Genomic DNA, 23,540 nt, shown 5'->3' with positions numbered 1-23,540 from the left:
GGGAACTGATGACATCACTCACTCACTATTTATTTTGTATTTTATTATATGAAATGTGATCCTCATTGTCCTGTGAAACAAAGTCTTATTTCTCCCTGAACATGTTGAATTACCATTGCTTAACATTTTATGGGTCAGTCAAGTTGGTCCTTATTGTCAAATATGCATAAAAGTGAAATAATGTATAATTGGAACAATAAAAAACAAAAGAAATAGTGAGTGAGGGACATCATCGATTCTCTCGTTTCCATATGACTAAATTGTGCATATAACTATTTTGTGAAAAATAACCGAATCTTTAAAATGTCATAACTTTCTTATTTTACATCCGATTTTAAAGAAATTTTCAGCATTATGCTTGTCTGATTTTTCTCTATTGACTCAAATCAACATTTTTATGAGGTGGACTTGACCTTTAAATTTGATATTCCAGACTTTCTCTACTAGGTCAATCTACATAATCATTAGTGGTATAAGGTTTGCACAAAAAGTTGTGTCAGAAACGTTTTGCTCGGTAGCTTAATACATGTTTTATGATGGTTACTCGGCCCCCTTCTTGCTTTTTAAATACAAGTCGGTTTGCAAAAAAAAAACATGTCCTAAAACAAACGAGTTTTATATGTAAAGGCTATAATGAAGGCATTTACAAAAACTTAAAAAAAAAACAATTAAAGTTTGGGGCCTTGAGGCGCGATGATTCAAAGAATTTTCATTGAATTATAGCTTAATCTTCATTGATAGATAATTACAATTCAAGTTGAAACATAATACCATAATAACGATGAGTAAAAATCCCCAAGGAAATAATCAAATATGATTTTTTTTCTCCAAAACTGCCATCATGTCCGTATCTGCTATATACGTAATCTGACGCCATAATAAACATAAATACTGTCATTCTTGTGTCGCGGAGATATCATTGACAATACTCCTAAATAGTCTGACCTTAACTTCACCTCTCAGCCGAGACAGTCGAATGGAATGAAAAGAGTTTCAATATTCCTCAATTTATTACGGATTCGTGCAAGTCATTCCCTTGCTAGTCACCCATATTTGATTCGACTCATCAGAAGACAATAAAGTACCCTTTTGTTGTTATACCGAGGTTGTTTTACCTGACTGCTAAGAAAGCACGAATGCCTGTGAGCAAGCAACCAGGGGACCAACGGCTTAAGGTCCTCTCCGAGGGACCTGGTAATGAGGATAAATGCCTTACCAAAGGGCACTAGCGCACCACTTGGAAATCGAACCCGGGTCCCCGGAATCCGAAACCCCCGCTCTACCGACTGAGCTATCGCGCCTCCTAACTTGAATTGTTCTTCCATTTTTTTGTGAAATGGTTATAATATAACAATCAAAACGTCGCCATGCGTCGCAATGAAAAACGGTGCACTCAGAATCGCAAATCCGGAATACGGAAAAGTACACGCGGCTATTCAAGATCTCGTTGAATAACCAATCGGTAGAAAGCGTTAATTATATTCTGCAAATTACATATTTCCCATTTTACCCTCATTATTTGGCGCACAATATGGAACACAACACACAGACCCTTAATAGTAACTTTTGTTGAATTCCTTAGGTTGGAGTTGTTTTGGTGATTTTTTTCTATCCGACAACTATTAAAACATGGGTTTCTTCCTACATCCATGGTATGATGGGCCTACTGCCTTAGGTGTGTAGATATGTATTACCCATGACTAAATTTCCATGACAAATATGTGAGCAGAGGTGTATTGAATCAATTTACACGCGTACATTCTGATTATTTTCTCGATTGTTTGACAGGTGACGTCACAATACTCTGCGGTGAGGAAATACCCATGCTATGACTATAACAATACAGAGTGGGCGTGTCTCGCTACCATGTTATGGGAGTGGTAGATTAATTTAAGGGAGTTATTAAACTGGTGGTGGTAGTGGTCGATTTGGGGTTATGGGCGTGGCTGGATGACAAATGATGAATAGAACAAAATGTAAAAGACCAACATTATTTACATCGCATTGACCTGATTTCTCAGAGCGGTCTGACTCATTTATTTGTTTTCTTCTGTTATAGAAGTGCGATTTCCACATTGTAATTCACTTTCACGTCGTGTCCAAAGACAAACTATCATCATGATTGCTGTAATGATTCGAATAGACGTTAGCATTCGTATATGAACTTTGAAATAAAACATCCAATGTGTGCGCTTGAATGGGGGCAGAAAGGAGAATCTTTAAACAAAAAAAAAGACCGGAAAGGTTAAACAAAAATGGAAGACTAAGGTGAGAGTAAATTCCACAGGATAGGTAAACAGAGAAATCCAAGGCTTTATGTCAACAAACTCATATTGACTAGACAAATTAAATCAGCTCCCTCTCACGTCGACACTGATATATCATAGTTAGCACCAAGTGCATACTGAAAATCTCAATTCCTGCCAAAAAGCAAATCTCACGGCGTATTCTTGGTTATTACATTTTCTCGGATATTATTTTGTCTCTTTCCTTTATACGGTGGCGGCTTTGTGGGTGTTCGGCATATAGATAGGATTTTTTTTGCGACTCGAGCCCGGAAATGCAATATAGTGGTTATACCATTTTGGGGTTATATCATTTTGATGCAGTGGATATTGGTATATTGTATTTCAATGTAGGTTAATGTATTCTAGCGGCAAACACTCTCACAACATCATGTGGAAAATTGTGAAGGTGGTCTAGTAAGTGCTGATAATACTCTTTGCTTGGCGTCCAAGCACATCCATCAAGGCGATACCTTTACATCTGAACATGCTCCACTTTACTTGATGGCCTGATTTTCATGACTTCTTTTTCTGTCACAAATCATTTGTCAAAAAATGTGTCATCTTCAATTGTCACCAACAAGGGAATGTCTCTTTAATCGGATTAAGCAATACAACATCACGATATATTTTTCATCTCCGTCCTCGGACGTACGACATTGCATAGTAACAAATCGGTGACTTAATCATGTTAATAGTCTTAAAATGGTAAATAGAAAGATGTAGATGGGATGACAAAATGAATCATTGATCACGTCTTGTAGAATTGCAACGTCTGAAGATTATGTGACTTCTACAGATCAAGAGTCCTCGAATATACTCTTACGCGATCAAATCACAGTGAATGAACTATCGAAAGTATCGTTACGTCACGTGCGCAGTCAATAGTATGACTATTGCACGACTTTATTTCGTTATAAGATGTAAGGCGAAAGTATAGTGAAAAGCAGTAGATTCGCCAAGATAAAAAACGCACATACGTTTTGCCCGCATTCTGTTCACAGGTCGAAATCTCAGAAAGTGTTTATCATGACTTGTTTGTAATGACTAATTGTACAAGGCTTAAGAAAAAAAGGTACCAACATTATTTTGTCAGGACAGCAGTTGTATCGTTGGCTTTCTGTAGTAACATCTTCATAATTTCTAAAGGTGAAATTAATGCTAACGAATAAAACTCAATGGATTATTATTACAATTATTTTAACATTAAGAAAGTGAGAACATTGTAAAAAACATTAATAACTAATGAATGGAATTGTAATATGTTGCATTCTCTGTGACTGCCTTCGTAAAACTTTCTACGAAGGAGTTTCGTCTACTTATGTCCAACTATTGTTATTCGCAAGGCACAATGAATCAATCAATGCTGGACTCGACTTGTTGAAATAAAACAAACTTTCGCTTTATTCAGTTAATCTCCAACACTGGTGACAAACTTCAGTCGTACTTTCAGTTATACTTCTATGCACCTTCAGATAACAATCTGTAATGATAATGAATAAACAAACAATAATAAACAAATGTTTCATCTTGAAATCATGTCAATAACTAAATCTAAGTTAGTACAACAATTACATATGATTAAATGAAAATCAATCTGACACTAATATAAGAGATCAACATACACTTCTACTATTATACCTTATAACATTAACCTAAATTAAGAGAGTACAAAATATACAAGGAATAAAGTTAATCTGGCGATTAAATCCTTGTATGAACACATCTACACTCACTCAGTGCAGTGCACTACTAAGTATTCTGTCCAATAGACAGATTAGCCGTGTGAACATAACTACATGCCAACACAGTCAATCATTCAAGGTTTCTCCCTAAATCACTCCCAGAGGAAAGGTCTTTCTCTCCACGAAAGTTATGGTTTTGTTCTTAATAACAAATTGGCCATGTACAAACAGTAATCTACATTATCACAAGTTAAACATGAAACTAAAGAAGTAACTCTTTAGAGATGATTAGAGTATAATAAGAAAACAAACTAGTAATAGTTCCTACTATTACACTAACTCAGCTTATAACGAAACAGCATAACATTATTCTATCTTAAGATTAAAGTTAAACCAGATTAAAATACAAATGTGAACAAGCCCTGCATTTACAACGTGCAGTAACTTATCTACTCAAAAGAGAAAGTAAAAAGGGATGAATGTGAAAGGGGCCACATTCCAAAGTAATCATTCATAGACCCTGCTTCTACTGGATTAGCAGAAAACAGACTCTCTTTGTTTCCCAATGAAACTAGACTTCTTGCTTTATGTATAATTACATCCAACTAATTCATTGTATTTAAAAGCCTTTTACATCTTAGCACTTCTAGATGGAAATATATTATACAAGAACAATATTATGAGATCTATCAACATCAGTATATTCAACTATTCCTCAAATATACTAAACTGTACAACAAAGAAATCAACTTTCTTACACTATGCAATATACGTATTACACTCTGTTAACACAAACACATAATCTTCTCTAACTAAAAACATTCAAACTATCTTAAATAGTAATGTGAATTCTACAATACATTTACCATGTTAAATATCAAAACAATATTATATGAAATATGTTCTTACCGAATTGGGCCTTTGTAGTTGTCCACAAATAACAATTTACTTGAACTTTCTGCAACTGATTATGAGTAGTACTTTACTCCATCACTCTGACTATGAGAATGAAAGTCATCTTTACATCCAAGAAGATATTCTTGGAGAGAAGTTGGAGAACAATGAAATTACTCTACTATTAGCGGTGAGTCACACCTTCTGGGGAAACATATACCTCTTTGGTGGTATAGTCTTGATAATCAGACTCTGGATGAAGATTGGATGAGAGAATATAACATCACTACACACTGCTGTAGTGACATGGCTCCTTTAAATGTACCTACATTTACCCAATTTGCTACAAACAAACCTTATTAAGAATGTAACGTATAAAAAATGATACGACATCATAAATCAAATTCATCTTAAAGAATACTCTAACGAATACTATATCTCATGGATACATAGTCTAAAATGCACTTAACGTAACCTTTAAAACGTCATTCTAGCCTTTAGAACTATCACTGAACCATACATGAAAAGAAAAACAACAATTTAAACGCATCATTTATATCATTGATAAATGAAAATGTAAAAGATAATGGCTCTTTGAGGGGGAATGCTCCGAGTCTTTCGCGAGACAAATGGGATACTTCCACTTTACTACTGTGGATTTTGAGTGGGAATAATTACTGTTGATTGGGTAACAGAAGAACTAACTTATTTACTGGTCTGTCGAATTTAGTTGGTGGGCTCTGGCGTTTGCCATTATTATCTAACTGTCCATCAGCCATTAGAAGTTTCACCTTCCTAATTCTACCATCAGCACTAGGATAAACATCTATCACCCTAGCTAAGGGCCACTTGTATCGTCCTCCCTCTTCTTCTTTGGAGATTACAATATCACCTATCATTAAGTCTTTTTCTGTACTTGTCCATTTTCTACGCTCTTGCAGTCCCTGCAAATATTCTTTCCTCCATCGTAGCCAGAACTCATTGGCGAGGTGTTGGACGCGTCTCCACCACTTCCTAGAGTAAACATCTTCGCGCTGGAAGACTCCTGGTGGGGGTAATATGACTTTGGGCTTGGCAGTCAAGATATGATGAGGGGTCAGTGGTTCTGGTGCTTCACTGTCACTTAGATTGGTTGTCGTCAATGGCCTGGAGTTGATTATGGCTTCTGCTTCTGCTTCGGTCATGAAGGTTCTGAAGGCCTCATCATCAAGTTGACTCCCAGATGATTTCAGCAATGGCTCTAGTGCACGTCGCACTGACTGAATCTGCCTCTCCCAAACTCCACCCATATGAGAGGCATGGGGCACATTCATCTTGAATGGTATCCAGTCACATCCATTCTCAAGCAGGTACTCTTGTACCTTTTCCTGGTCCATTTCAGACAGCGCTTCCTTCAACTCGTTTCTGGCTCCAACGAATGCTGTACCCTGGTCAGAGCGTAGATGCCTTACAGCACCCCGTCGATTCATGAAACGCCGCAACGCGTTGATGAAGGCACTGCTACTAAGACTGTTAGCAGTTTCCAGGTGTACACTTCTTGAAGACAGACATGTGAAGAGCACACCATATCTCTTGACTTCACTCCGTCTTTCCTTGATAAGAAAGGGTCCAAAATAGTCCACTGCACAATACGAGAATGGTGGAGAAGGCTCAACTCTTTCTTCTGGAAGATCTGCCATCTTTTGTTGGAGGGGCTGTCCTCGCAATCGTCGACATGTCACACAGGACGAGATGCATTGTGAAACTGCAGACACTCCTCCTATCACCCAGTATCCTCTCTGACGTAGCTCATTATGAGTAATGCCTCTACCACTATGTTGGGTCCTGTGATGAGCATCTCGGATCAGCAGTGTTGTGACATGACTCTTACGAGGAATAATCACTGGATGTCTAATGTTACTGGACAAATTGGCGCGATGTATCCGGCCGCCGGCTCGAATCACCCCGTCATCATCTAGAAACGGGTCCAATCTGAAGAGGGCACTGGTTTTCTTCAGTGCCGCATTTCGAGTAGGTACTTCATGTCTACTCATTTCTCCTGTCTTATCTAGTTCTTTAAGAATCTGCAGCTCCTGCGGGAAGTTTTCTTGTTGTAAACCTCTAATGATGACCTTCTCAGCTTCCTGCAGCTCACTCACTGTCACAACCTTAGGGATCGTTGCTTCCACTGATCTAGAACTCGTTCTGGTATGCTGGTTAGCCCTTTTCTTCAGACTCGTCTTCAGCTGTATACATCTGGCTACTGCCTTCTTGGCAGAGTGCCAACTGGAGAAGCAATTCAAACGGTTGGATTCAAATTGCCCTGTACTGACCTTGGTGGTTGCTTCTGTTCTCAGGACTGAGGCATGCTTCACCTCTGGGTCGTGGTCATCTACCGTACATGGATCATCTCCTGGGGGTGCAAACAAACCATCATTCCACAGGAAATCTGGGCCTCGAAACCAGCAGTGGCTAGAAGTGAGCTCCTTTGATGAGATTCCTCGAGAAGCTCCATCAGCAGGATTCTCCTTGGTATCAACATAGTACCATGCATCAGGGTCAGTCTGCTCTCGGATTGTCTGAACTCTGTTGGCAACGAAGATATGAAACCGCCTGGCTTCATTTTTTATGTATCCAAGAACAACCTTACTGTCTGTCCAGAAGAACTCCTTCACAGAATCGTATTCCAGTTCCGACTTCAGGAATGTGCTGCTCTTGGCTGACAACGTTGCTGCTGTTAGCTCCAGTCTTGGAATGGTAATTGGTCTCAATGGAGTAACTCGGGCCTTTCCAATTACGAATGAACAATGCACTTTGTCATCCTCATTGATGAGACGGAGATATGAACATTGCCCATACCCATCCTGACTGGCATCAGAGAAATGGTGGACTTCTACCTGCTTGACCTTGCCGAACCTACTTGGTTTGTAGCATCTCTTGAGTTGGAGGTCACCTAGATGCTGGAGATCAAGCAGCCATTTCTCCCATTCTGAACGCTGTTCATCGGTCATAGATTCGTCCCAGTCCATGTTCTGCTTGCACATAGCTTGGAGAATCCTCTTGCCTTTAAGAACTACTGGACCAAGAAAGCCGCTTGGATCATAGATTGAACTGATCGTTGAGAGAACACCTCGTCTGGAGAATGAGTTTGCCTTCACCTGCACTCTGAAGTTGAAGGTGTCATTCTCAATGTTCCAGGACACTCCTAGAACTCTTTCCAGCACAAGCTTGTCGACATCTAAATCCAGGTCTTGCAGGCTTTTTGCTCGTTCATCGGCTGGAAAGCTTTTCAGAACTTCTCTGCTGTTAGACACAATCTTGTGCAATTTCAGTCCTGATTTTGCACAGATTGCTTGACTGTTTTTCAGCAGCTGCACAGCCTCTTCCGCAGTAGGTCGTGAACTAAGACCGTCATCTACGTAGAAGTCTCTACGAATGAACTCTGCTGCACTTGAACCGAACTCTTCTTCACCATCTGTTGCAGCCCTTCTCAGTCCAAAGTTACTGCATCCTGGAGAACTAGCTGCTCCGAAGAGATGAACCTTCATCCGGTATTCAACAGCTTCCTTTGTTTCGTCACCGCCTTCATACCACAGGAACCGCAGCAAGTTCCGGTCTTCTTCATTTACGTAGAACTGAAGGAACATTCCTTTCACATCAGCCATGAAGGCAACTTCTTCCTTTCGGAATCGGCACAGAACACCAAGTAGTCCATTCATCAGGTCAGGACCTTGCAGAAGATGATCATTCAAGGATACGCCTTCAAATTTTGCTGAACAGTCGAATACAACACGGATTTTGTCAGGCTTGTGAGGATGGTACACCCCTGTGTGCGGAATATAGTTTACTCTGCCATCTCGAACCTTCAAGCAGTCATCTGGTACTCGTTCTGCGTAGTTGGTGATTACATCATCCATGAAGGCCTTGTAGTCCTCCAGAAACTTCTGGTTCTTCCTGAATCTGGCAGATAGCTGTCTCCATCTTTTAACAGCAAGAATCTTGTTGTCAGGAAAGGTCACCTGATCTGACTTCAAGGGCAAGGGCATTTGGTAGTGTCCATCACTTCTCTTGCGGATTCCATTCTCCAAGATTGTCATGAACCTTGCTTCTTTCACTGAAAGTGGAGCTCCTTTTGGACTTGTCATTTGGAAGTCTCGTTCCAAGATCTTCAGTACAGACTCTGGTGCAAACACTTCCTTCGCTTGGCTTGAGTGCACCAAGTGGGAATATCCTTCACTTGTCTGAATCCTGTGGCAGACGGCATCATCACTTTGAGAACTCTGACATACTCTGCCGACAACGCCCCATCCGAGTAAGGTTTTCATCGCATACGGGTCATCTTCTGCACCAGCGAGTACTTCTCGGGGTCGAATCGCTCTAGGACAGTTATTTCCTATGAGCAAGGAAACCTTAATTGACGGGTTGTATGGCATCAACTCATCTGCGATTGGTGCTAGATGCCTCCATTTCCTCAGAACTTCTGCCTTGGGAATTTGTGACCGCTTGGCCGGAACCTCTTGTCTGGTGTAGCAGGACGGGAGTTGGACAACTGTAGACTTTTGGAAGTCCAAGACCTCGAGACCACTTATCTTTTGACAGCTAATGCGGGCACTCTCGTGCATTGTTGTCAGCATAAGATCAGTCTCAGGTCCTTTAACGCCCATTCTGTCGCAAAGACCACTGGAGACAAATCCAACATTGGACTGGTCGTCGAGGATCGCATATTCCAGGAATTCCCTTGATGGATCATCAGCTTGCCTCACCCAAACCGGCACAATCATACAATGGTCCTTTCCATCTTGGTCAGGAAGATCGCAGATGTTGGTACAGTTTGAGCTAGCCGATGATTTTTCTATCTTCTGCCGGTGTAGGCATGTCAAGTGGTTTCCCTTACACCTTTTACATTCCCGGCGTTGCTTGCAGTCCTTCCCAAGGTGGTTGCTACTTTGGCCACATCCCATACACAGATACTTCTTGAAGAAGAACGTCTTCTTATCCTTGAAGTAGATCTGCTTGAACTCTGGGCAGTCGTCGATGTGATGGTCCTTATCACAGTAAGGACATGATGAATACTCCTTTCCATGTGCGGCTGTTGTAGACAGTGACCGACCTTGAAAGGTCTTCCCTTTCGGAGGTGCTGACTTTACTTTCGTCTCGTCTAACCTGGTGTATTCCAACTCTGGAATGTTGGCCACTTCTGCTGCACTGGTGACGAAGTCTACAAATCTGGCAAAGGTAGGGTAACTGCCATATCCACATCGCTGCCACTTGGTCACCTCGTCTCTCCATTTGCGTTCAAGGTAGAATGGAACCTTCCTCAACAGCTTGACGTTCTCCTGTGGATAATCGAGAATGCCAAGGGAATCAACAGTCACCTTGGCAACGCTGACCTGCTGGAGAAAGTCCGCAAATGACCGCAATCCACTTGGATCTCGATCTGAGATTCTCGGCCACGTGTTTAACTTCTTCATGAATGCTGATGAAACTACACTGGTGTTGCCATACCTGCTGGCGAGAGACTCCCTTGCTTTCAGGTAAGCTTCATCGGTGCCAAGAAGAAGATAATGCTCCACGACCTTCTTTGGTTCACCAGTAACATATGTATGCAACATATGAAGCTTGGTTGCGGCATCTAGAGGCTTGGAGTCAACGAAACTTGAAAATGCATTTCTCCAGAGGGGATATCGTAATGGGTCACCATTAAATACCGGAACATCCACCTTTGGTAACTGACTGGCTGCCAATACTTGTTGACTAGTCGCATTTTGGTTCATCATCATGTTGGCTACCTTGGCGAGTGACTCAACCACGTTTTCCATTCCTGGTGAAGCGTTGGTTGGTTCATGCTTCACTTCACTCAGAGTGGCTGGAACTGGTGGGGCTTGGGTCTGGATCTTGCCCTCATCCGTCGATTGAGATTCAAAGAATCTTTGAACAGACTCCTCCTTCGTCTCCTCTGGCAACTTGATACTGGTGTTTGAGAGCTCATCTTCTGATTCTGCAACTTCGGCTAATTTCTGCTGATGTTCTTTCTGCAGCTTCAACCGTTTCAGCTCCATCTGGGCTCTCTCCAGCTGCATTGCATGTTCATACTCCCTTTGCAGAATCTTTATGTTGTCCTCTTTGTCCATAACATCAAGTTCAGCCTGAAAGGCCTTAATAAGCATCTCGCTTTTGGCTGATTTTCTGCTTGCTAGACTCCTAGCTGGTTTTGGATACTTATCCATCATTTCTGGCAGCGAAGAGGACGTCCTCTGAAGATCTACACGTGTAGCCTCGCTGACTAGATTTTTTCCATCTATGTTGGCCATGATGAAAAACTTTTGGGCAGTAAAGTTCCAAGTAGTATGTTTGGATGATTCCAGAACTTTCTGAACGTGATCCTGACTGGACGACACAAGTTGTCCGTTCGATTGTTATTGTGACTGCCTTCGTAAAACTTTCTACGAAGGAGTTTCGTCTACTTATGTCCAACTATTGTTATTCGCAAGGCACAATGAATCAATCAATGCTGGACTCGACTTGTTGAAATAAAACAAACTTTCGCTTTATTCAGTTAATCTCCAACACTGGTGACAAACTTCAGTCGTACTTTCAGTTATACTTCTATGCACCTTCAGATAACAATCTGTAATGATAATGAATAAACAAACAATAATAAACAAATGTTTCATCTTGAAATCATGTCAATAACTAAATCTAAGTTAGTACAACAATTACATATGATTAAATGAAAATCAATCTGACACTAATATAAGAGATCAACATACACTTCTACTATTATACCTTATAACATTAACCTAAATTAAGAGAGTACAAAATATACAAGGAATAAAGTTAATCTGGCGATTAAATCCTTGTATGAACACATCTACACTCACTCAGTGCAGTGCACTACTAAGTATTCTGTCCAATAGACAGATTAGCCGTGTGAACATAACTACATGCCAACACAGTCAATCATTCAAGGTTTCTCCCTAAATCACTCCCAGAGGAAAGGTCTTTCTCTCCACGAAAGTTATGGTTTTGTTCTTAATAACAAATTGGCCATGTACAAACAGTAATCTACATTATCACAAGTTAAACATGAAACTAAAGAAGTAACTCTTTAGAGATGATTAGAGTATAATAAGAAAACAAACTAGTAATAGTTCCTACTATTACACTAACTCAGCTTATAACGAAACAGCATAACATTATTCTATCTTAAGATTAAAGTTAAACCAGATTAAAATACAAATGTGAACAAGCCCTGCATTTACAACGTGCAGTAACTTATCTACTCAAAAGAGAAAGTAAAAAGGGATGAATGTGAAAGGGGCCACATTCCAAAGTAATCATTCATAGACCCTGCTTCTACTGGATTAGCAGAAAACAGACTCTCTTTGTTTCCCAATGAAACTAGACTTCTTGCTTTATGTATAATTACATCCAACTAATTCATTGTATTTAAAAGCCTTTTACATCTTAGCACTTCTAGATGGAAATATATTATACAAGAACAATATTATGAGATCTATCAACATCAGTATATTCAACTATTCCTCAAATATACTAAACTGTACAACAAAGAAATCAACTTTCTTACACTATGCAATATACGTATTACACTCTGTTAACACAAACACATAATCTTCTCTAACTAAAAACATTCAAACTATCTTAAATAGTAATGTGAATTCTACAATACATTTACCATGTTAAATATCAAAACAATATTATATGAAATATGTTCTTACCGAATTGGGCCTTTGTAGTTGTCCACAAATAACAATTTACTTGAACTTTCTGCAACTGATTATGAGTAGTACTTTACTCCATCACTCTGACTATGAGAATGAAAGTCATCTTTACATCCAAGAAGATATTCTTGGAGAGAAGTTGGAGAACAATGAAATTACTCTACTATTAGCGGTGAGTCACACCTTCTTGGGAAACATATACCTCTTTGGTGGTATAGTCTTGATAATCAGACTCTGGATGAAGATTGGATGAGAGAATATAACATCACTACACACTGCTGTAGTGACATTCTCCTTATTCCGAATCAAGAACGTGTTCAACTATCTGGCATGTGGGTGCTGTTATGCAGCTCCGAAGTTAACTCAATCCATTAATATTTTAAAATATAAAAAAACGATGGACAGAGGTTTATCCTCAGTGCAATGTTGATATGATAATGGAATTAAATTGCCAAATCGGCACGTAGTAAAGAGACCTCCCTTCGCTGTCAAAATTAATTTGTGAATTCAATGTCAATCAACGAGAGCACTTCAAACCAGTAATTATCTTCATTGATATGTGATTAGAATATTTAACGGTTATAGTTTAATACTAGTCTTCTGAGCCTAAAATTGCTCACTGCGGCATTAACAATGAATAGTGTTCTTTACTGACTATGCCCTTTTAGAGCGTGCATAACCACTTTCTTGAAACTGACCACCGTCGGGCTGCTCAATCTCTACTGCATTTTGGTCGAGTAAAAACTCTGATATTTCAAAAAGGATATCTTTAATATACGACGGACGCACATTATCGTGGAGCGGTGCACTGTCCTTTATCATATTAGATCCCATCAAACCAGGTATACAGCCAAAGGAGAAAGCATCGGAGTATCTGCCATAAGTATTCGACATCGCAATACATATAGGTCCTGTAACGATTTTCTCGGCTATGATGCTATGCAATCTCGACAAGATAAGATGAAGGACTTAAATTACGAGGAGTTGCTTCACTATCATTTTGAGCGCAAATGTGCCATATTTCGAGAATAAAGGTATTGTTCCGCAGTACAGCACGGACCATCCTGAATTATTTTGTGGAGAAAAACATATGACATTGTAGAAGTTTGTCCTCTGTATAGTCTCCTCTAGCTATCACTATATTATATTGGCCTGCCTTGATATTGTGATGTGCCACTCTAGGAAGTTATCTTCTGATATATCACTTCAGATCAACCTGATTTAGAATCGAAGTAAAAGGCGCCATGTTTAAATCTAGAAGCAGAGTAAGTATATGCTTACTTCATTGTACTTTGTGAGATGGACTGCCGTTATTATCCTCAATATCCCATACTAACAGATCAAAAGACAAAATTGCAATTAATCTTTTGTTTTCACTTTGGTAAAAATTTTAGGTATTTTTTTAAAAATCATCCCGTCGAATGACGATGTTGACGTATTCCAGCGATGCAATATCTTTGAAAAGATCTGATAAATTTCCTTTGGATTCATTAAATTAAATTAAATCGGTTAGGCTTACTATGGGATAACTATACCAAATAAAATATATGTATATCTTGCATTATCGTGCCGCAAAAAAATCTTATAATAGTTACGATATTAATCTCAAAGATTGCGATTGTAGGATGAGATGGATCTCTTTGTTAAGAAAATACAAATAAGAAATCGTTGTCTTATAGTTTAGATATGAAAGTTTAACTAACCACAATCTAATGAGATTATTTTTTAGTCTGTTCATATAGTCAAAACATTATTCGAATGATCAGATGATAAGGTTTTACATAATTATTTAGATGTCTCCTTAAATAATGTCCTTAATGTTAAGTCTTGATATTCCTCTTCATAAAAATACAAGACATAATGTATCATTTTGTTAAGATTTTGATATACATAAACGGGGACACTTTGAAGCTTATTGGAATCATGATGCTCTTCAAAATAATTGCAGACTATATTCTGGAATCGTTAAAGGGTATGGTGGAAATATGGGCCTAATTATTATATTCATTGTTGAGCACGTATGTTCAGATTACAGGCCTATAGGTCATACATGAATAACACGATGCATTCTGGGTAAAAAAAGAACTATTTTATATTAGTTTAGTGTTTTAGCTGATGATATCCAAATATACCAAATGTTTGCTATTTAAAAAAAAAATAGAAAATTGATTATCCCAGAATAAACAACAACTTTACATTGTCCTATGGCTTAATAGCTTGTAAGTTTAATCGTACAGGTTTGCCATTAGACACATATCATGGCTCTATTACCGACGCGCTATTTTTAATACCAATTCATTAATCAACAAAGCTAGCTTTGTTTTACATTGATCAATTTGCTTTACACTCGGGATCCTATTAAAGCAATTAATTTCCCACAGAGGGTCGTTTGTCTAAATGTAAGCGCTAATAAAGCCAATTAAGTGGTGGATTGATATTTCTACATGTTGTATTAAGGGAAGATAGTGTAGATTAATACAGTCAAGATTCATTTAACAGGTATTTAGAATTTTCCCTCAACTCCCCTTTAACATGTTTAACGTTATAGTAGTCTATATGTCATTTGTCTGATTACCTAATAACGTCTTTTTATGTAACTTCTGAAGGTTTCAATGGCGATGAAGAATAGTGTAGAAGGTTTCACGGTACACCATGTATCTTTCTTGGGCAACTGTTGGTCCTGAAAAGGAACACCTGAACTCGACGTTTCGACAAGTGTGTTCTTGTCGTCTTCAGGAAAACGCACTTGTCGAAACGTCGAGATTGGGTGGTCCTTTTCAGGACCAACACTTGCCCAAGAAAGAAGAAAGATACATGGTGTACCGTGAAACCTACTACACTATTAAAACGTCTTTTTACGTGTAGCCAGACAGAATGAGCAAAAAAAAAAAAAAAAAAAAAAAAAAAAAGATGCTGCATGATTATATTTCATGTTACCAAATTGTGTTTTATAGAAAATCAATACAAATCCGTCAGTATAGGTAGGCTAATGTTTCTAATTTCAACAATATAAGACTTAGGGTCCACGGATCCCCGATAAAAAGAAAGGAAAATTTGTGTAATATGATATATCATATTTTGTCAAATTATATCACGAAGTTCGACTTTTTGTATTGAAAAGATCAACATTAGTGCTCGCTCGCTTCGCTCCGTAGCAGCGTTTTTTATATCGAATTTTTGCCGTTCGCCATGTCTGCTCCAAAATGCTTGCCTCATTCACGCCACTGGTTGGTGGTCTGTGTTTCTCCCATTTATCATGTTTATAAAGGCCTACATTATTTTCATAAAATATTTCCCTCCCCCTCCGCTCCCTGCTCCCTCTTTTTACATCAAATTAAAACGAGATTTTCAGTATTAAAGTTGTCCATATGAACTTAATTTCAGGGCGGACCTGTCCTTTAAAGTTATGAGAACCAGGGTTGCTAGGGATATTTCACTGATTTTATCGATTTCTACAATAGTTAAAAGTATGGTTGATCGCATTGCACACACAACAGCTGGATACATGATGGGGAAGGGTAAAAAGTATATGTAATACATTATACATGAACGATCTGTATATAAATTGTGAATGGTGTATAGGGTCGATAATAAATTGCTTGATACATTCATTTCCCTAGATTTTAATTGGATAGATTCGGACATAAGACTTTCATTTATACAATTCTTTATTCTATAGACATAGACATGATAGTATTTACAAGGTTTTTTTTTTCTCTCTCTCTCTCACGATTGATTCTCGAATGACATGTTACTGACCTACACTATAAAAAGGATTGGTCAATACGACCGTTCTCATGGCTGTGTCCAACCGAGAAAATGGTCAAAATCAGCCAAATTATTATTAGTTAAAATCTACCAGGCATTTGGTTGATTTTGACCAATTTTATTGATCGGATACATCATTTTGACCTATCTTGTTTTTAGAGTGTATGTACATAACGAGATCGAACTCGGGAGGAAACCAGTCAAACCGGTCGACGTAACTCGTTTCCTCTGTTTTGTTTTGTCTCGGACCAGCTCGTCAATTATAGGTCTGGGGTCTAAGCTCGTCAATGAGCAAGGGTGTACCATGTCTTTTAAATTTCATTCGGTAGTCGGTTCGCATTATACCCGGCAAAGATTTTTTTTAATTCTTTCATGGTATTGGATAATTTCTTTTATCAATAAATATAATTACATTTATTATTTGCACGGCGGTTTATTACACTTTGAAATCTATCTAGCATTATAGCAAAAGGCGCGTTGAAATCGTATCTCTTTAACGATATTAGCGAGTTTATTCGAAGAAGATACAATGAGAAAAAAGTATGCAGCGTTATCCGATATTACCAATGTGACGTAGTTGCTTCTGAGGTAAATAGACCTTTGTATTCCATGAATTTTGTTATAAATGAAAGCCTGAATATCTTATCAACGTAAACTTTGTTCACCAAATGCTATGAGAAAGTAACTGCCTGCATGGGAGCTTGTCTATACAAATTCTTCATTTTTTTTTATAATTAAAGGACAAGTCCACCACAACAAATAGTTGATTTGAATAAAAAGAGAATAATCCAACAAGCATACCATTGAAAATTTAATCAAAATCGGATGTAAAATAAGAAAGTGATGACATTTTTAAAGTTTCGCTTAATCCTGGTCGGTATGCAAATGAGGAGACTGATGACGTCATCCACTCACTATTTCTTTTGTATATCATTATATGAAATATGAAATATTCTAATTTTCTCCTCATTGTCAAGTGAAACAACGATTAATTCCTCCCTGAACATGTGGAATTAGCATTGTTTACTACTATATGTGGTTCAGTCAATTTGGTCTTTATTGTCATATCTGTAAAAAATGAAATATTGTATAATTCTAACAATAAAAAACAGAAGAAATAGTGAGTGAAGGACATCATCGACTGTCTCATTTGCATGTCACTGAGTTATGCATATCACTGTTTTGTGAAAAATAAGCGAAACTTTAAAATGTAACTTTCTAATTTTACATCCGATTTTGATGAAAATTTTCAGCATATTATGCTTGTCTGATTTTTCTCTATTTATTCAAATCAACATTTTGTTGGGGGTGAACTTGATTGACCTTTAAAGATCTAAACATCTAGATCTGGGGTCCGTTTCATAAAGGGTAACAACTTTTGTAACTTTGCCATTATGACAACCACCTTGATAACCTTGATTTTGATTGGCTGTTGAGCCCTGTTGCCATGGTATAGTTGCCATAATGACAACGTTAGAACAGTTGTAACTCTTTATGAATCGGGTCCCATGTATTTATCCCTATGTCTTGAGGCAATTTATATAAGATGTTTTGAATCATAATTTTTCATGTTTCTTAAATCTGGAAATGGGTAGAAATTGATCTTGTAATATACCGTTTGTATTATTAAAAGCGAAATGCAAATAATTAATCATAGTAATGTGCGCTGATTTTTACCCAATTACAACAAAAATTTGGCTTGGTCATACTATCCGTTTAATATAAATGTTGTGGATCATCATCATCATCATCATCGTCATCTGTTTCTTAATTTTGGAAAGTATATAGATGTGAGAAGATTACTTGTTGATAAAGAATACTTGGCTTATAACACTTCAGAGAAAAGGCTGGTGAGTAAGTCTAACAAAGACTCGTGTCCACCTTTCAGCCGTCTGGTCGATTTTGTCGCCGTGTGTAATCACTTGAGAACATCCTTAATTAAATTTGAAAAAAAATGTATCGCATATATAAGGTCAAGGCTATAGGGGAAAAGTGTGTGTTGTACAGAGTATTCATAATATCCACAGGTTGTCTTCGCGGTAAAGAATGAGTTCTATAATGTTCTGAATATAATGAAAGATGTCACCTTATGACTACATTTTTTTCTTATATAAAATCCAGAGAGAATATGTAGGCCTATATTTTGAGGGCCAGAGAGATAGGGGTGGAGGGGGTATTAAAAGTATTTTTTTCTAAATCAGAAGTCGTTACAAATTGAGCAGGATCGTTCCTTACGACGGATCAAAACCTGCATTAAGATTGTAAATTAATTAAGTGATGAATTCGAGGGTAAAAACAAATCAGTGTATTCTCAAAGCAAAATGCTGACTAATATCAACCAATCATTTACAAGTGTTCATTGACATTTTTTAAGCTCAACACAACAATCTAAATTGAGATTTTACATGATATAACTGTTCTTTTTTATTCGATCGAATTGAAATTTGATATGTGTGTGAAAAATGAATAGAACTGTTGCAAATTTAAGGATTGTAGGCCGATTGGATAATCGTGATGATGTTACATGTGACAGAGGCGAATGCATAGTTGAAAGAAGCAATAGGGAGGAGGAAGAAAAAAAGAGGAAAAATAAGATTATAAAATGGTTCTTTAAACAACACCCTCGTCATTCATTCGGGAGAAAAGTGACGTCGTCTTATCACTCTAAAATATTGGGTAAAATGCTCCATGAGGGCAATGATGTGTCCAACCAACATTGGACATTTCTTTTTGGCATTTTTATATATCCAGTGTGATGAAAATTTTGCCTATTCTAAAGTAATTGCTGCTTCTTTTTTTAACCTTTCTTGACAATATGCTTCCCGCATTTGGTGCAATACTGCCCCGAATTGGTTGGACACATAATTACCCTCGTGCTGGTTAACATTTTACCCAATATTTTTTTCAGTGTATTTACTGTGTACTGGTATTTGATGTGAAGTTTATATTTTTGTCTTTACAGAGTAACATGCAGGGTGGACCAGATCAAATCCTCCACATGGACGGTCTCAGTATTGAACAGAAATGGAGAATTATCAATGATGAGGTATGTTTAATGAATAGTTTTCATTTCATATGCGGGCGATTACAGCGAGCTGTATAATATAATTACTATAGATGCACATACATTATGTATACCTATGAATAATATAGTTACCCAACTTCCAAATTAATTTACAAATTGACAAAAATGGAAAGATAAATTAATACGTGAAATACATCGTACTTGGTAGTTAGGATATAGATATGGTAATTAAAAAAATGTTTTCCTTAATGAGATGAAAGATCACTCTAAAATAAAATGCTGCGCTCGTACAGAAATGCATTTAATTAAGGTGTGTGCAAAAATTAAATCTAGATAAAAGCAGCATATTCTTATCAAGATAATTCAGAATAATAAATGTGAAGGTGAATACTTGAGATCGATTACAACATGTTTCAATTTATAAATTGTAAAATAGCAATCACAATGATGATAATATTCATTGGTATAATGAATTATGATGATGATAATTATAACATATTTATAAAATTGAGTATACTGATACTTATTAAAAATTAACAAAATGAACAATTATAAAAACGGTTATTTCTTCAATACTCAGGAATGGGCAGTCTTGTTTTGTCCTAACACTTTTATCGTTTTACTTCATAAAAATGATACACTTCACCACTAGTATAATAGGTATAGATATACAACTTTGTAACACAGACTAAGAGAAATTGTGTCAGTATCGACCAATAATCGAATGAAATATTGTACAATTAATATGATTAAGAATAAAAAAGAAGAGAAAACGAAATAATAATTTTAAAAAATAGCAAGTTTACATAGATTTTTTGGTGAAATCATTTTGTAATCGATCACATTTTGTTACCTGAATGTGATTACCCTTACGTTTTGCCCCTTAAATGTATGATCTCCTCCGCATCGTCTTTGAAATACTAAGTTATATGTATGTGTGTTATTGAAATGAATGCTAATGTAAATAAATTTCAGCTGTATTGTAATCATGCACTAATTTTGATCACATATCAAAATAATGACGAAGTTCAAATTGTAATCATCATGATCCTGAGAGTACTACTTCACTTCTTGATTTGGTGTGTTGTGATCTGGATACTGACACATACTAGGTTTACAGAATGTCAAGAATGGATAACAGAAATCAGTAGATACAAACAACCTGATAGCTATCAAAATATTGTAAAAAGGAACACAGATGTTACGACGAGGCATTGAAACCATATCCCCAAATCTTGTGAGCTATTAAACTTTCATTCCATATTGAACAACTAATAATGAAAACCAATTCGGTTGACAAATTCCCCCTGTAACCACCCCCCCCCCCTCTTCTTCCAATGTTGTGACTAATCGGACGATGATGAGCTAATAGATAAATTAAAAAATGTAGAAAAAAAATGAATTTATATGTTTATAATAACATGACATTATTTCTAATACAACTAATTATTATTATTGTCATAATAAAAACAATAATGAAACGAAAATTAAACAGGACCTACCCTTTTTCTTTAATTTTACAACTAATGAACAATGACTTGTAATCGATTTCATACTTTAAAAAAGTATTGTAATTGCTGAAACGCATTATTATTGATTTCTAGTATCTTTGAAGTTTGATGTATAATTTGTATAATTCTATTTGTTATGGATTTATTGTATAATTTATAATCATGTTTCAAATAGTATGTACAACTTGCTTATGGAATGTGAATGTTTATTTTGATTTGAGAGAATACAATAAAACATCCTTTAAAAAAAAAAAATGAATGCCTTCATCAGAGGAGGGGCTTTTCGTTATTTTAGCATTAGCTTTAAAGACAATGCCTTCAGTCAAACCAGACTTCCTAAGCTGGCGGGGCCTCAGTGTTGCAAGGACGAAGCACAAGATAAATCAAAATCTATAAAATAACGAAATTGTGTGGAAGAATAAAATATAAAAATTGGAAAGATTAGATGAAATATACAAAAAATATACAATTGAATAATTAAGAACCGTAACAAATTCTTGAATCGCCTTAAACATATTGTATATGAAAGATTTGTATAGAACAATAAAAAAGTTAACTAGTGAAGAATATTCTTAAACAATAATTTCACGCAAAATATTATATTTAGAGTATGATCTCCTGTTTTTTTATTAAGCTTTGATGATAGTAAAATGAACAATTGAAAATTTAAATATAAAAAACATTACATAATTACAAAATGCAAAGTAATAAATCGAAAATCAAAAATAAAAGAAATGGAAATCATATAATAATAAATTTCCATTTTGAAATAAACACTTTGAAACCATAACTAAGCTGCCTATTCTGAGGTATCTAATTATTGTTTTAGTGGCCCAAACATGGTGCGCAGCACTACTACTGATAAAGGTACACTATTAACAATAAAAGACCCCCTCAATTGTAATCGATTACACTTACAACAAATATCCCTACTCCAGTCATGTGACTGCCTTTTACACATCGTTATTTAGTTATACTTTGTTTGAAAAAAAAGTGTTGATTATAAATCATTTTCAAATTGTGGTATGTAATCAATATAATAAGGCTACTTACACATTAGAATCCATGGTACAAGGTGAACATACAAATTAAGGACGTTCCACAGTTATGTTTGTGCGCATTATGATCTGCGCATAGTTTACACTCTGCGCGCTGACGTCACAATGGATGAACAGGTGATTAATTAGCTGCGGGTATGTGCTGATTTTTCTCATCTTCTGCACTTTAACTGCAGATCCGATGCGTTATTTCATGAAGCTAGAAAATGAAATTATTCCATGGACCATTCAAAAAAAGATTCTCTACAATTTCAAAATACTTTACTCTGCAGTGCTGCCAAGAATCACGAATATTACCCCGAGTTTGAATAAATGGTAGAGTGGTTTTGATTTTTTCTTCACATAGATACAAAGCATTCGGCGCATTTTTGGTGTTTTAAAAAGCACATTTGCTCCAATAAAAATACTGATAGTTTAAAAACAAGCACATGAACCCCTATTTTTTAATGTTTGTTCCTCTTAGGTATACCTTCCTCTACAACTCTACAAGTTTTGGTGAAAATGACATGGATTTTGAATAAAGTGCAGCATTTATTGTACTTTTGTAGTTTGTTACTGAAATTTCACATTTTTTAGATTGGGATTTTGTTATCTTTTACGCCATTTTTACGAACTGACAGTGCTGTTAAACTTAAAATTGCAAACAAATAGCACTATAAATATATTCTCCATTCTAACGATACAATTATTAACTCTCTTGCGAAATTTGATGACTTTTTCATGTATTTTGACTGAGTAATACAGGTTTAAACTCATTGTAGTAATCTTGGGCGGTCTAAAAATGCCAAATTCTTTTGAATGCGCAATTCTTAAAAACATCAATTTGGGTGAACTTTGAAGTTCTATAGCAAAAAATCAAGCACATGGACCTATGTTAATTTTTGCATATTTCGAATATTAAGGTTCTAAAGTATATATGTGCAAAGTTTGGTGAAAATGACATGGATTTCACTTTAACTGTGGAACGTCCTTAAACTATTTTATTAAGCTTGGTCGCTTTATGAGCAAATCATCTTTTTACATGTGCTTAGTACGATCTTATGCAATGAATGAGCACGATGATAATAATAGCAATGATAACGTCAATATTATAAATAAAAATGTGATAATACTACAATTAAAGGCAAGATGAAAGTGATATATCCGATACAGATACTCACAATAATTTTTTTTTTAATTTAAGGGAATCGATTAACAAAAGTATATCGATTACACAAGTTTTATCTAAATATTTTCAGCAAAATCCACATATAATAAAATATTTGAAAAATATGATGTATGTATAGGGGTAAAATACCCAAAAACCTATAATGTATAATTTTTTTAATGTATTTTGATTAATCATGAAGCATGTTTACCTCTTGGCTATAGCTTTTGAGCTATTATTTTTAAATAACTATTTTTTACATTGATTTTGCAAAATATATTAACTTGGTACCCCCTTATTTGTTAATACACAACGCTTAAAGCCGCCACATGGCTAGGCCTGTGGCGGAGCGTGTGGGACTTAAAATATATCATTATTTGGATTGGGACTGCGATTGAAGCAGCCCCCAAAACTCCTAACTTATTTGTGAAATGTTAGCTTACTTC

At 36.5% G+C, this 23,540-nt stretch overlaps 2 protein-coding genes across 2 annotated transcripts in view; one reads left to right on the top strand and one right to left on the bottom strand.

The window, feature by feature from the left end:
* Positions 1-3,667: 3,667 nt before the first annotated feature.
* Positions 3,668-12,701, bottom strand: LOC135155670 (uncharacterized). Its single transcript, XM_064105493.1, has 2 exons — positions 12,583-12,701; positions 3,668-11,471 (listed from the first exon to the last, which is right to left on the bottom strand). The coding sequence occupies exon 2, from the start codon at positions 11,152-11,154 to the stop codon at positions 5,539-5,541; it is 5,616 nt and encodes a 1,871-aa protein (XP_063961563.1). The 5' UTR covers positions 11,155-11,471; positions 12,583-12,701; the 3' UTR covers positions 3,668-5,538.
* A 656-nt stretch (positions 12,702-13,357) lies between these two features.
* LOC129269216 (formin-like protein 3) overlaps positions 13,358-23,540 on the top strand; it is a 36,577-nt gene continuing 26,394 nt past the window's right edge. The window contains exons 1-2 of the mRNA XM_054906683.2: positions 13,358-13,850; positions 19,316-19,399. Coding sequence (XP_054762658.2) covers positions 13,830-13,850; positions 19,316-19,399 — 105 coding nt within the window. The 5' untranslated portion in view covers positions 13,358-13,829. The remainder of the gene's footprint in view (positions 13,851-19,315; positions 19,400-23,540) is intronic.

This window comes from Lytechinus pictus, chromosome 10 (genome assembly GCF_037042905.1).
Source record: "Lytechinus pictus isolate F3 Inbred chromosome 10, Lp3.0, whole genome shotgun sequence".
Taxonomy (NCBI): domain Eukaryota; kingdom Metazoa; phylum Echinodermata; class Echinoidea; order Temnopleuroida; family Toxopneustidae; genus Lytechinus; species Lytechinus pictus.
Note: the sequence above shows the minus strand (reverse complement) of the source record. Positions and strands in the feature narration are given on the sequence as shown.